Source organism: Crassostrea angulata, chromosome 7, assembly GCF_025612915.1.
Source record: "Crassostrea angulata isolate pt1a10 chromosome 7, ASM2561291v2, whole genome shotgun sequence".
Classification (NCBI taxonomy): Eukaryota; Metazoa; Mollusca; class Bivalvia; order Ostreida; family Ostreidae; genus Magallana; species Magallana angulata.
Genome location: NC_069117.1, coordinates 56,364,220 through 56,378,634, shown reverse-complemented (window position 1 = coordinate 56,378,634; position 14,415 = coordinate 56,364,220). Strand labels below are relative to the sequence as shown.

Sequence of the window (14,415 nt, the reverse complement as noted above, 5' to 3'; positions counted from 1 at the left end):
AATCATGTTAAATAATATTTAAAGATAAAATTAATTCAATCAAACTATGTATCAGTGATAGAAATATTTCTCGAAAATTGTATGGATCCAAGCAATATTGAACTCTAGTCTCGTTCAACCAAAAACTCGGCTGACACCGTGAATCTCCGACAAGGATTTACGGAGACAGCCGAGCGTCGAGTTGAACGAGACTATATTGAACTCTGGCGTAGGAATATATACGACTACAAAAAATATTTAAATTGTTCGTACCATTTAAAATCTGACTATTTTCAAGGTATTTATAAATAAGTTTCCTTGAAAAACAATGCTTTAGCATACACAACATCGAATTTATCAATTATTTTCAAGAACTAAGTCTTGTCAGCAGCAATGATTTGTGCCGAAGTCCAAACACAGTTTCACTTTCGGTTTGTCTGAGTAACTGCATAGGAGAGTTGATTGAAATCAACTCCCAAAAAAGTGAACGTTTTACAGATTGTTTGGTTCTCTTATTCAAATGCTTTGCAACTCGTACAATATCAAACTTTTACGAGTGAATTTATTTTGTTTGATAAGATTAAAAATAATTATAATATTTGTAAAACGGAATGCAATGATGAAGTTTATACTCTGGAAATTTTCTATACCAAAAGCAAGCTTAAATATGAATGTGTAGAGGCATTCTGGTCCTTAAATAGATTAAATTTTATTTTTCAGGACAGAGTAACAGTAATTAATAATTTTTAAATTTTCTTTTGCAGGGTAGGTCTGTTCTCGAAAAATTCCCTTATCGTTATCTTGTGTTAGTTCATGTTTATTCTAATAATAGCCCCCGGTTTACAGTTGGAAATCCTTCTTTTAAAAATACCAAACAAATTGTATACAAGTACATTTAATTCTAGGGACTAATATAACTCTACAATATACAAAAAACTTTGCATTCTTACTCAAAATATATAGTTTTATATTTTCCTCATACAGAGAATGCAAACTGACCAATTCTATCTTTTTTTATGTTGCTGAGTGTTTTAAAACTAATCTAAAATCACAAAGAAAAATACATGTATACTGATTTGTTGTGTGAGAAATGCCCAAGAATCGATAGAGTCAATGCATTACCAAAAAAGTTTTGATATAAATTGTTATTGAAATGTTAAAAGTTTTATTGTAAGTTAATATACTGGAAGTACAAAAAGAGCCAACTAGAATTTCATTTTATTCTCATATATTTCAATATCAAAATTACGATCACAGCATCAAACTTTGGATCTAATCATCATCCTTGCATTTTTCAAGGACACATAATGTTTTCCAAATAAGTGCCATACCATACCTATAGCCTTCTTAACAGCAGATTTATGATAAGGACCGTTAAGGTCACAACCCAAACAATTATAAAACCACCATCCACCTTTAAATTCAACTGCGCATCGTTTACCCCAGATGTCATTGTCTTGATCCTTCGTGGAAAATTTCATCCCATTGTTCTCAGATAGGCTATTCCCTGAAAAACATTAAAAGTTATCAGAAATATAAACGTTCGAAGAAAAAACTGGGAACTTAAGGAGGCTGGATGGTCAACAAATTAACCACAAGATCTAACTTTTATACATTATATTTTGGGCCATGAACTATTATTAAGTAAAGAAGAAAGCTTTGAACACTTTTCTATATCCTTATACAGAGCTATTCGTCTAAAAAAGGCGAATATAGCTTTAAAAAAAGCCACGACCATCCAGCAATCTAAAGTTTCTCATTTATTCCTGATATCTACAATGAATTCACATAACCTTACCTGCAGTTCCGCTGTATCCGCCGACTGTTAATTTGTATTTCTGATACTCGTTCCCCACAGAAAAGATAGAATACTTAGCGTAAGCCTTTTCACCGGAAAACTTTTGAAGGTCCACTCGTAATTCCTATGTGTGTTATTGGTAGTGAGCAAGTGTATGTCCTCATTTCCTTGATAAAGATACCATTTCATATAAATAGTTCATCGTTTTTGTTTTTGTTCATGAATGACGACATTTGGACACCATAATGAGAAGACTACACATTTGACTATTTCAACTATTTCATTTTGACTTTTCAGGTTGGCATTTCTATGAAATGACCAACTAAATATTCATGATACAAGACTACATCATCATAAGCTGAGATAGTGAGACAATATTTCAAAATAATTTGGCTTAGGATGATATCCGATTGGTTCTTTACTAGATTAAAAATTGCGTAACTACTGTATATCAGACGATCACTGAAACGTATACATTTAAATTGCGTAACTACTGTATATCAGACGATCACTGAAACGTATACATTTCTACAATGTAGAAATTTTACTTACCTAACCAGTATTCCCCATCTGCTCTTCCAAATCCGTCTTTGTAAGTCTGCCAGGATCGGTAAAAATCAACAGAGCCATCCATCCTGTTATGAATCAACTACCAACAAAAGTTACAAAATTGACATGTAAATCAATGAGAGTTCAACGACTTGAAGCAACATAGAATTGGAGCAAGGCAAATATACCTCAACTTATGTACCTCTAATGTGAGATGGTCCATAAAAAGAACCAGACGGTCAATTTTCTTGAAACTTTGCAAAGTAACTCGAATTGGTTTAAGTGACATATGGTTAAAAAATAAAGTTTTGCTCTTTGTATTTTTTCTGCAAAAAACCCAAATCTACCTTAAATATATATAAAATGTATCGAATATTTATAAAAATAAGAGATTCGTTGGTGCTGCCATAATCACTAAATTAAAAAAGCTTTTATATTTTCCTTCACTATGTTCGTCCGAATGTAAAACAATAAAGTGCTAAATGAATAAAAAACAACAAGTAATATATAGAAACGCTACTTGTATTTACTGCCACCCAGTAAATTCAAAATTTACAACATCACATTTAACACAAATAAGAAGAACGTTTTCTATGTAATCGCTTTATTTTGGATTAAAACGAGGTATTCTGTGAGGGCGCATATATAAAAAATTAAGTGCATTTGTACATGCAAAATGCTGAAGAACAATGAACATTTCCTTTATAAACGTTTCAAAGTACATCGTATGTTCAAATAATAAAATACCATACATTTGAATTGCTTTTTTGTAAATTATTGATGGAAGAAACTACATAGTATATACAATTATATATTCTTGCCTAGTTTTTATGTATTATTCCTTTTTATATACATATCTAGAAAAGTATTACAAAACTTCTTAGCGCACCAAGAGAAAAAGAAGTAAATACTCACGGTCCACCCTCCGCCGTCCGTTGTCATGTCACAGTACACTAACTTCTTGGTCTTCATATCCGGGTATATCGTGTACACACCGTCTCTTCCTTTTGTGTTGGGTTTCGTTTTTAGAATTGATGAACAGTCCCTTTGTTTATGCAGCACTGATATTAAATGCAATTAATTATATATGTAAGTAATTGACCAATACCACATGTTGTTTGAGGGACAAAATGATATTTGGTCTTTACCTTGCATTGAACACACTGATTTAAGTATTTGAGAAATTATAAGTACAGAAAGTTTTATAGATGGATTATACTGACTGAGATACTTGGAGAAATGTGTTCCATTCAAACTATAGAATTGTTTCAAAAAGTGTTTTCCGATCAGTCTGTAGTGAGAAGTGAGGGACACATCCACAGTGACGGGGGAATCCACTTTGAAGGTTGAGTTCAGGTGTTTCCATTTCCAAGGGGTTATCCGAAGCAGGGATTCCACGTTGTCTGCTCGAAGGATGAAAAAAATTACAAGTTTCTTTTTTTAACACTCAATATAAATTTTCCTCTGTCTTTGTCTGTGATAACACAGCGAATCTAATTTGTAAATATATAATCCAAAACATTTCATCAATGACGCAAATGCAGTGTGGGAACGCAAGCGGAGTTCGCATAATTATGCGAAATGAAAAAATGTAAATTATTTGATATTTAATTGTACAGTTGCTGAAAATTGTATATATAAATATAAGTAATAAGATACTATTTTTTAATGATTCTAATATTGATAGTCCGATGTGGTCAAAACTACCATAAATCTTCCTTATTTCTTAAATCTTATTAACTGCCTGTAAATCTATAATTGCTTTAACCGTATACATATACAAATTAACGATATGCAATATTACAATATGAAGTGAACATTTATGTGTATCTGTTAGGTTTATTTTATTTACCTAAACTTCATATAAATGATTATTACTGCTAAAATACCTTTGACTTTGGGATGAGGATCAATAAACATTACGACCATTAAACAGGTGCCCAAAGAAATCAATCGGTACAAACTTCCACAGAGAACCATTGTGTCCACGACGTTTACCCTGATTTCTATCGAGTGTGTGTGTGTGTGTGTGTGTGTGTGTGTGTGTGTGTGTGTGTGTGTGTATATATATATATATATATATATATATATATATATATATATATATATATATATATATATATATATATATATATATATATATATATATATATATATATATATATATATATATATATATACACACACACACACACACACACATATATAATTAAATCATAATATGATATTTGTTTCGTGAGAAGAGATGGAATTGTATCAAACACATGAGGATTCTGACCGACTTAGGGTATGTGTACATGTACAAGTAGGTAGCTATGAACCTTTTCCTCTTGTGATCTCCACCCTTGTTCTATCAAATTATAGGCTGAATGAAAAGATGTTCATTTTTTTTCAAATATTCCTTATATACCTAGCTACCAATTTCCATATCTATTCATATATCTATTATTCTAGTTATATTCCTGCTCAAAATGAAATAAAAGCACTTATTTCTTATTAAAATCTTTAATATGATATTATATATATATATATATATATATATATATATATATATATATATATATATATATATATATATATATATATATATATATATATATATATATATATATCTATCTATCTATCTATCTATCTATCTATCTATCTATCTATCTATCTATCTATATATCTATATATATATATATATATATATATATATATATATATATATCATCATCATCATCATCATCACCATGTTGGCTATAGTCAAAATGAAATCAAATGACAGACAAAAGAATATTATTACATAAATGCTATAGCATGCATCATGCATGACAGTTTTATACCATACTTCATAGTCCCTGGAACTGTTTTCTCTGCAAAAAGCATTTATTTCTTACCGAGTTTATGTTATGAGGAATTTTTTGAATGATATCCGGTTAAAAACATATAACTAAGTTTCTTGAAAAATGGAAACGGGGTTGATACAAATTTTTAGAAAAAAATTATTTCTATTTGCTAAAATACCGAACCATAGTTTGCGCGTCACATATAATGTAGGTACGTATTAAAAGTACATGTACTCTGAATGAGGAGATTGTTGGTCAGCTTGGCCATTTCACCGATGTGACACTGATGTAATGTCCTTGGCAGCCTCACAAAAGACGAATTACTAAATAAATATCTTGTATTTTTATGCTACAATTAATTCATTCATGGCTCAAATCTGAGGCGTGACTGAATCCGAGAGGAGTTTAACAGGGCGTTATTATCGCTACATCTACGAAATGGAAATTATTCCTTGGTGTTAGTATACACACCTGAAAGTAATACAAACACAAGTCAGCGAATCTGATGGCCTTATCAGAATCCTTGAAGGCTACTGATGAGTTTTTCTTGAAGTTGGAAGTTTCTCATTTTAAACAGATGGAAGCTGAGGACCAAAAACCTATATCAGATGTTGACGAGATATCTTCACTGCCAGACGGTGACCCAAAAATCTGCAACACGTGTGTAAAGGATCCCGATACAACGGCTGTTTTAAATTGTGATGAATCTGAGGAAAACTCGAGTGAAATATCTACGGTTAATCTTTGGAACTTGAAGAAATGCCGAGAACACCAGCTTTTGAATGTAAAGACTCAGCAAAAGCGCCCCTCGTCATATCCATCAACTAAAAACATCGACATGGACGATTTGATACTGAGACATATCTCGGAGGAAATGGATTTGAAAAGTGTGTTGTTCGGTCGTCTCTTACAACGTTGCGAAGAGGTAAGTAACGAAACGACTAAAGTCTCCGAGGACTTGACACAAGAAATCAACTCTCATTTTGACAATTACATCAAGGCGGTGGAGAGCCACAGATCCCAACTCATTCAGCAGGTGCGCGACCAATCTATCAAACAGACCGATTACATCCAGGGCCAAAAATCGGTTCTGTCCAAATTACAACAAAATGTAGACGAAGCTAAGGAATTTTTAAACACGATAACCCAAGATTCCCTAGATGAAAGCAGTCACTGGAAACAGTTATCCAAACTCCTCCTTCATATCCGGCGTGCTAACGTTCACGTGAGGTCACAGGAAATGACCTTTTGTCCGGAAGCGGATGGCCCAGTGATCGACCAATACCAGTTCTACGGACGGATAGTAACTGGACGAGTGTGTCCGTCAAAATGCTTTCTAAATCAAGAGGGCAAGTATTTATCGGTATATACATTACGACAAATGAAAATGATTTTATTACTCTTACGAGGTAGTTGTGCGGTTTTTTGTTGTTGTTTTTTAAACCAAAAACTGCCCCACTAAATTGTTATTTTTAAATATTGAATCAACACTTCTAGGACTTCAGACAGCTAGAGTCCGACACAAAGCATCAGTTCCGCTTCACGTTGTACAAGAGGAGGGCAAGCCATACCCTTGTTCTGTATCAGTGGGAGTCAAGATTCTGGAGCCATCAGGAGCAATCTGGTAAAATGACGTTCTCAATCTGTTTTGTACCATTTGCATTGACCATTTCCAAAACCTGAATATTACATATTCTTTTATTTTGCTGCAGTAAACCAAAAGAGATGGTTAGTAATATGGACGGAACTTGGTCGATAGAGATAGTGCCGCGGGAGACCGGAAAACACGAGCTTTACGTCACAGTGGACGGACGACCAATCAAGGTTCGTGGTTTGTTCGAAACCGTCCGTCGATGAGTTACTGCCACTTGCTGTACAAAAAAAGTCTTTGTTATAAAGTGGCTAGTCTAATTATTTTTAATCATTTATTTTTACTTTCGATTTCAGACAAAATCTGTCCTGTTCCACGTAAAACCCAGTTGGCGGGAACACACCGGAAGATGGCACTGCTGTTCCGGCTGCTCAAGAAGTATTGGAAACAATGAAGCGTGTATATACGGATCTAGTTTTGTTGGTACATGTATGCAATGATTTCAGTATACCGATTAGCTGATGTTCTTTTTTTAAATTGACGCTGTTCATAAATCTCTCTCAATATGAAAGATTCTCGATGTGATAAAAAAAAGAATAAAAACCATCAGACCTGAATTCATTATGAATTTAATGTAGAGGAAAATATGACATAACAAATACTTATAATTGTATATTTACCCACACCTCAATTATCTTTTGGCAGACCACGGCTACTGCAGTCACCTGTCGGCGACACATCCTGGAGCAGAACACTGGACGTGTTGTGGTAAAGTGACGAGACATTCCGAGTGTGACGTGGCTCACCGTAAAAAGAGACTGAGTCACTTCGGAACCCGCTTGTTCTCCAGACCCCGGCCGCTGTCTAGCTGTAGCGTAGACTTACGCCGTATCCACTCCACGATCAAGGAGGTCACTCTCTGAGGCGGACGGACCACGCCCTATCGTCACGGATTACTAACTGGGTACTGGGACCAAAGACTGTTATGCAGGTGATGGGTAACACAAACCATTGAAATAATTATGGTTGATGTTCCAAAAGAAGGCTTTAGCCAACTGTATTCTGAAAACTACACGTTGTGATAAATGTGTTTATATATGAACAAAAAATAATACTTAATGTAAGCAGCAACTTATATACACTGTACATGATATGAAGAATAAGGAATGAAAATAAAAAGGACATGCAGTTGAATACATGTTTAGGAATAGTAAACGTGCTTTTCATATGGTCAGTAAAATAGTACTCAATATGGATATGACAAATAATATATGACAAATTATGATAAAAAAAAAATGAATATGATGAAGACACAATATGTTAGATTTTTATGTGAGTTTTGTCACGGGTCTCTTCACCGATTTTGTACAGGTGACAATGGGACTGATGGACCTCAGGGACCGAGGCTTTGGATCGTTTAGACGTAGTCGTTGGCTGGTGCTCACATTTCACGTCTTCTTCCGGTGTAGAAAATATCTCCAATGTCATTTCTCTTGTCTTGTCTTTCTTCAACTAATGCAAACAAAGAAGTCTCATACTACCGATACTGCGATGAAATTGTCACTGAATCTTTACATTGCCAGTAATCCATGCTTTCTATCCAACGATGTACCATGTACATTTACTACTTAGATAATTGTGATTTATGTACTCACCTTTCTCGGCATTTTAAGCAGCCTTTTCTTTCTCCCAAATCTGACGGCCACAATGCCCGCTATGGTCAGGAACAGCACGCCCCCAAGGATTCCGACCAGCACCCCCGCGGTCCACTGACACTCGTCGGAGTAGTCCCCGCAGTTGTTGGTGCCGTCACAATGGAGCAGCGCCGAGATACAGCGGCCATTCCTACACCTAAACTCCTCCTCGCCCTCACATGGCGCTGACATAGGGAGAAATACGTGTATACAGTCAGAGTTGATACCAGAGAGAGAGAGAGAGAGAGAGAGAGAGAGCAGCTAGAAATCAAGGTACGTACGTTCTCTAAAAGTAGTCAGCGTGATTTCAAACCCGTCTCTTACGTCATAGAAATCGCTGTGGAACGCCATCATAATCTGGCTAGATGTAGATACATAGGAACCAGGGGGTCGCTCTTGTCCACATATCCTGGATGGTAATCCTAAACAACAAACGATTTTGATAATGTGCATGCTACATGTACATGTACATGCATTCCAAGAACTAGAGGTTTTTAAAACCATTGTGCATCTGCAAAGGCAAATATTCACAACTGGTCATTGACTCGCGGAAATCTATGACCAGGAAGTTTGGCATGCTCCAATAGTAAGCTCATCCGAGACTTAACATAGTTTTAAGGTCATTGAAAGCGGAGAATCAAATCGTGGAAAATATTTCTTTTGATGCAAGTCTCCCTTTTTCCGTACCAGAAGTAAGACAAAAGTGAGTCTTCTAACTTTGATGGCGCCAGGGCTCGACCTTACCTTACCTGTAATAGTTGGATGTGACGTACTGTTTCCGTCGAAGATCTGGAGATTGTCATCGTCACACAGGGGTTCGAACTCGATGTCCAGCCGCTTAAACACAATGATGAAGCGGTAGGGCTCCATCGTCTCAAACAGCACGCGACACCTGGTGTTCAGAGCGTAGTTATTTCTGAAGGTTTGCTGGATGTTGGCCGAGTGAAAAATCTTTCCATCCATTGTGATTGTTTTGCCGCACTTTTCATCCATTGCATCTACAAACATTGATAATTCCATTCAATAACGTTTCAAAATTCAGCTGTTGCAAATTTTTATCCTCGAATAAGATGATGAATTGGAAAATCGTTTCCTTTAGCATGCAGGATGCAGCAAATTTAAAACTGCTTTGAAAAATAAGTCTTAAATTGAATTGTTATTTGTTATACATTACAAGTACCAACAATTTACTATGGTTGCAGTCAGTATTCAGGAAGCTTAATAAAAAAAAAATCTGTATCTGCCCGAAACCGATGTCTTAAACTAACATTTCTTGGCTTTCAATGCTCTCGGTAAGGTCATGTAAAATACCATCATCAATATTATATTTCGGAGGTCGAATTTCTTCATATCCAGGTTTTGAAACTAAAAAAAAAAATGAATGGAAAAACTAGCGAAACGTCATTATCAATATTCATATATTATTCAGTCATAATCAGATTTATAATAGTAAAAAACGGTCAATGCAAGAAATAATTAACATAATACATGCAATATAAGTTTGCATTTTACATACTTAAAATCAGACAAAATAACGTGCATTTTAAAATGGCTATATACCTTTCTATGTCGATTTGCTGAACACTCCGCCACTCTGTCTGCCTCTAAATGGACCTTCTATCGCGCCCTGACAGATCCAGAAATATTTGTAGCTTTCTCATGCCTCCTTTACATTTTGTGGCAAACATATATAACAGAATGTTCAATCATCGTCAGGTACACAGAAAAACACAATAACAGCCAAAGATTTAACAACAAATCTTCGATCGAAAAATATTGAAAAACAACTTAAACAAAAGGAACATGTGTCGGGAATAATATCGTTATGGGGCGACATCGTTGTCAGACACGCTGTTTGCCGGGGTTGAAACATTTATCTTGTTTTAAAACACGGACGGTGATGAAGATCTCGTCATAAGAGCGGCCACAAACATGGATTGACGTGGTTTAACTTGTTCATGCTTACCGGGGATTAATATTTTCCACGAAATGAAATCATTTATTCGATAACCAATCATTAGAATATTCTAAAGCCACAATCATTTAACGTTTTAGAATGTCGTAAACATTGTATTTTTCGTATATTTGCTGTGATTTTAGTCAGATTTATCAATATAACTTAGATATTAATCAGGCCATGACCCCGAGTGGTGATTCCATCCAGGCCTACTGAAATTGATTTTATATTTGGGTTTATTTATAATGTACTTTTTCGAGCTTATTATAAGAATATCTGAGACAAAAATTCTTGTCTATGCTTTCTTTTTAGCTTGTAAAATAAAAAATAAAAACAAAAAACACTTTCTTCAAAGTTTTAATTTTCAATTATTTTTTTTACTTGACAGTAAAGCTATCCATGTCCTGCTTGTGAATAAACCCATAAAGCAGCCAGGCACCTGAGGGCACCGACTCTCCATCAATAAACAAATAAACAACGTCTATTCTCTCCACTCGTAATACTCTGCTTTACCGGTCTGGTACGAGAATCTTGGTCCACACGCCAATTAAAACTGGCCTACATAAATTGAGCTAACTGTGCCATTAGTCAGTGCTGACAGTCCTTATAGTGTCTCGTGTTGCATCGTCCAGTACTTTAGCAGTTTTATAGGACTGAATAGCACCCTGAATGTTCATTTGACGCTTCCTCATCATTTCAAATCGTTGAACCTTTTTGACCTCCGTAACCTCCGGGGGTTCAGGGTCGACTAGCCCTTCCGTTATCTTGTAGTACACGGTTGTGGTGTCCGAGTCACAGATGGCAAGAGTGATTCTACAAAAACACATTTAGTCAGTTAACGATGTCTTGAGGTCAATATCAGTCATAGCTGCAGGTCTGTAGCTCCCGGTCTGAAAAAATTCGGATGGACGACCTGGGAGTTCTCTATACATCCGAATTCTTTCAGACCGGGAGCTACAGACCTGCAGCTATATCAGTCATTACAAGTTCTCAAACTTGCTAAAACTTCATTAATCACAATGGACATTATACTTAACACTGCATAATGAACCATGCAGAAATCGAATGTATATACAGCTACAATAAAATATCAGCCTTAAGTCTTTAGCTAAATTAACAGTGCCTTACTGGTAGACTGAATAGTGTACATGTACATACATGTATATAGTGAATATTTGTATGAGCAGTGGTTTAAAAAATTGAGCACCTGCCTTCTGCTGCAGGGGTCTTGGTCCAATGACATATAGTTCATACCGCAAATAATGATTTCATTTCATCTTTCTAACTTCACATTAATAATCTCTCTCTCTCTCTCTCTCTCTCTCTCTCTGTATGCGTGTGACTGCCTGGGTTTTAATCCCACCATCTGTATAGATCTGTGTGGATGGTAGCTTTTTCTCTGTCTGGTCCTCCTTTTAGAGGCTTTTAAATAAAAAGAAAACACAAGAGACTTACCCGTAAGTTTCATAATCGTCCAATTTTATATTCTGAAGATATTGCTGAAGACAGTCTGGACTGAGGTTGTCAGAGCTCTGCAAAGGTAAGACTATTTCTCTCGGGTCCTCTCTTGTTGGGTGACCTGATATGAAGGCCATGTCAAGGTCAAGACAACCATGAAGTTTAACATTCCACCATCCTCTAACTGCAAAAAAGTTAAATATTTAGAAAAAAAAAATTGGAATCTACCGGTACATAAGAGAGCTAGAGAGAAAGAAGGAGAGAGAGAGCGAGAGATTTTCTTGTTTTGTCTTTAATAAAAAGAAACATGACATCTTTTTCACATTATGTGATCTGTAGTTACCTTCACACAGGTCTAAATATACATTGAATGTTGTCCTCATCTGAGTCACATTTTCTAATCCAAAACTCTGCAATTCTTTAAACTAGAAAAATAACCTAACGCATTTAGTCATCAGCATAATTTTATAGTATATTCAATTGTATTAATCACCAATGGCCTTAAATGAATTGTACTGTACCTTAACATGTTGATATGGAGTTGCACTTTCCTCCATGCTACCTACTTTCAATTTATTTAAGTCTAAAATTAGCATGAAGGGCTTTTCCAATTTTATGTTTACATTCTGAATTCTCGCGAGACTATCGCAAAATTCGACCAATCAAATGCTTTACATCCTACGTCATATTATTTAGTTTCTAAAAATAGAAGTGTTGTTTGTTACCAATAGTGGTGCAATTGTCAGTCTTTTTGCAGGTATAAAAATCAATGTCATGCCGTCACACCGGCATTTTGCGAAAAATCGAAGGGTGTGCAGCTGTAAATTAGCATGGAACCACCTTTAATTCTGCGTTCCGTATCGTTTGGACACCATCCCATGGAAGGGATAATGTGCCGCAGCCCCCTGTCTTCATTTGGCGATGACTTCACAATATTATGTCAAAACAGTCTAGCTCAGCAAAACAGGAAACATGACGGAATCATACACCCAACACCAGACAATAATATAAACTCCAACTCCAAGGAAGAAATGAAGACATTGACAATAACAGTGACTGAAGAAAAATTAGTGGAAGTAAGTCAAGTGAAGGACACAATAGATATCGATGACGAGTTAAAAAATGCTGAAAAAAGAACTGGAAAGTGCAAGATCCCTAACGACATTTTGGAGAAATATGGTTCAAAAACGACCCAACAGCATAAGAAGAAAGTAAAGCAAGAAAAGAAAGGAAAGAAATGGAAAACTTTGTCAACAGTTGAAATGGGGTTCAAAATCTCTCTTTTTCCAAGACCAACTATTGACAATCTGAGTATTGAAAAAGATGCTGAAGGAATTTTCAATAAAATAGAGAGGGAATGTGATGAGTTAGAGTCTTTAACAGAAAATTTTGAAAAACTTCAAGATATGGAGGGGTGCTTAAGTGGAAATATGAAATTAGAAATCCGCCCTGATCGTGATAGAAAAGTAGAAAAAGCACATAACCAAGTGAAGACAAAATACTGCAAAAATGTGACAAACAATCAAGGACGTAAACGTTTATACATTCATCACCGCATTTATAAACTCATGAGAATGGAAATTACCATAAGTCTTAACTATATGCCAAGCAGAAAAAGAGAGAGATTCACTTTAAGCAGGGAAGAAGTAAAGAATGCCTTTACCTCTAAGAAAGTGAAAGAACCAAATGTGGCTCCCCGGCCTCCACCCCAAAACTTGGCGTACGCTCTGGATAATCACAATGCTTCCATGGACCTTGACAGTGCCATGGTGAACGTTCTGATTGGTTTACAGCACAGGGACCTAACCCCTGAAGACTACGAGCTACTGCTGAGACTAGATGAACAAGTTGCACCTAAAACAGTCTCCTCAAATACTATAAGAAACTTTAAAACAGAAACCATTGATTTGACAATAGCTGGTGAACTTTGTACTATATGCATGGAAGTCTATGAAGTAGGGCAGACTCGTAAGTTCCTGCCCTGCACCCATCACTTCCACTCGGACTGTATCGAGATGTGGTTGACCAACTCCTCAGTAAACTGTCCAATCGATAACCTCCCTGTGGAGCCGTCATGACCAGCAGCGTTATAATTGTGTTAAATTCAGTTACAAATACTCACTTTAAAATATTTATGGAAGCTTTTAAAAATCTTTGTATTGCATGTGTGTGATATATGGATTTATGCTTATTAATAAAATATATAATAATGAAAATTTCTGTTTTCCTTTTCTTGTATAAAATCTATATAGCAGTACAGAAGGCTTTAAACATGTAGGTTTAAATGGTAGATTTAGGTTTACGGAGTGAATGGGAAATTCAATTCCTCAACTTGTTACACACTCTAAGCAAAGAAACATTTGATAGGCCTATGGAAGGAAAACTTATCTGATTACAAAATGCCATCAGATTCAAAAGTTCAGGTTATAAAGATTAGTTTCTACCATAAATCCAGGATGTTCTTCTCCTGCTCACTTCAAATATTCTCATACTGAACAATGCTTTAGTGATAAGAAAGAAGTAAAACATACTTTGTTACAAAAAGATTTATACATGTAAAT

The 14,415-nt window shown here is 35.5% G+C and overlaps 4 protein-coding genes and 1 pseudogene across 5 annotated transcripts; 2 read left to right on the top strand and 3 right to left on the bottom strand.

Annotated features, from left to right (window-relative positions):
• Positions 1-527: 527 nt before the first annotated feature.
• Positions 528-4,330, bottom strand: LOC128191647 (microfibril-associated glycoprotein 4-like; annotated as a pseudogene).
• Positions 4,331-5,121: 791 nt separating this feature from the next.
• On the top strand, positions 5,122-8,014 carry LOC128191645 (tripartite motif-containing protein 45-like). Of its 2 annotated transcripts, none has more exons than XM_052863828.1 (5): positions 5,122-6,503; positions 6,652-6,778; positions 6,867-6,978; positions 7,102-7,234; positions 7,451-8,014. In XM_052863828.1, the coding sequence occupies exons 1-5, from the start codon at positions 5,660-5,662 to the stop codon at positions 7,666-7,668; spliced, it is 1,434 nt and encodes a 477-aa protein (XP_052719788.1). In that variant the 5' UTR covers positions 5,122-5,659; the 3' UTR covers positions 7,669-8,014. The 2 variants fall into 2 exon arrangements, with proteins under 2 accessions (XP_052719788.1, XP_052719789.1); XM_052863829.1 differs by having other exon boundaries at positions 5,147-6,503; positions 7,102-7,228.
• A 44-nt stretch (positions 8,015-8,058) lies between these two features.
• LOC128191649 (low-density lipoprotein receptor class A domain-containing protein 2-like) lies at positions 8,059-10,616 on the bottom strand. The gene is made up of 6 exons (XM_052863831.1): positions 10,000-10,616; positions 9,708-9,804; positions 9,189-9,437; positions 8,721-8,861; positions 8,401-8,624; positions 8,059-8,257 (listed from the first exon to the last, which is right to left on the bottom strand). The coding sequence occupies exons 2-6, from the start codon at positions 9,787-9,789 to the stop codon at positions 8,066-8,068; spliced, it is 888 nt and encodes a 295-aa protein (XP_052719791.1). The 5' UTR covers positions 9,790-9,804; positions 10,000-10,616; the 3' UTR covers positions 8,059-8,065.
• Positions 10,617-10,737: 121 nt separating this feature from the next.
• Positions 10,738-12,516, bottom strand: LOC128192510 (tRNA-splicing endonuclease subunit Sen15-like). Its single transcript, XM_052865248.1, has 4 exons — positions 12,376-12,516; positions 12,198-12,279; positions 11,852-12,038; positions 10,738-11,209 (listed from the first exon to the last, which is right to left on the bottom strand). Exons 1-4 carry the CDS (start codon positions 12,448-12,450, stop codon positions 10,981-10,983), a joined length of 573 nt encoding a protein of 190 aa, XP_052721208.1. The 5' UTR covers positions 12,451-12,516; the 3' UTR covers positions 10,738-10,980.
• Positions 12,517-12,553: 37 nt separating this feature from the next.
• LOC128192508 (uncharacterized) lies at positions 12,554-14,070 on the top strand. Its single transcript, XM_052865245.1, has one exon. It carries the CDS (start codon positions 12,685-12,687, stop codon positions 13,930-13,932), a length of 1,248 nt encoding a protein of 415 aa, XP_052721205.1. The 5' UTR covers positions 12,554-12,684; the 3' UTR covers positions 13,933-14,070.
• The last annotated feature ends 345 nt before the right edge of the window (positions 14,071-14,415 follow it).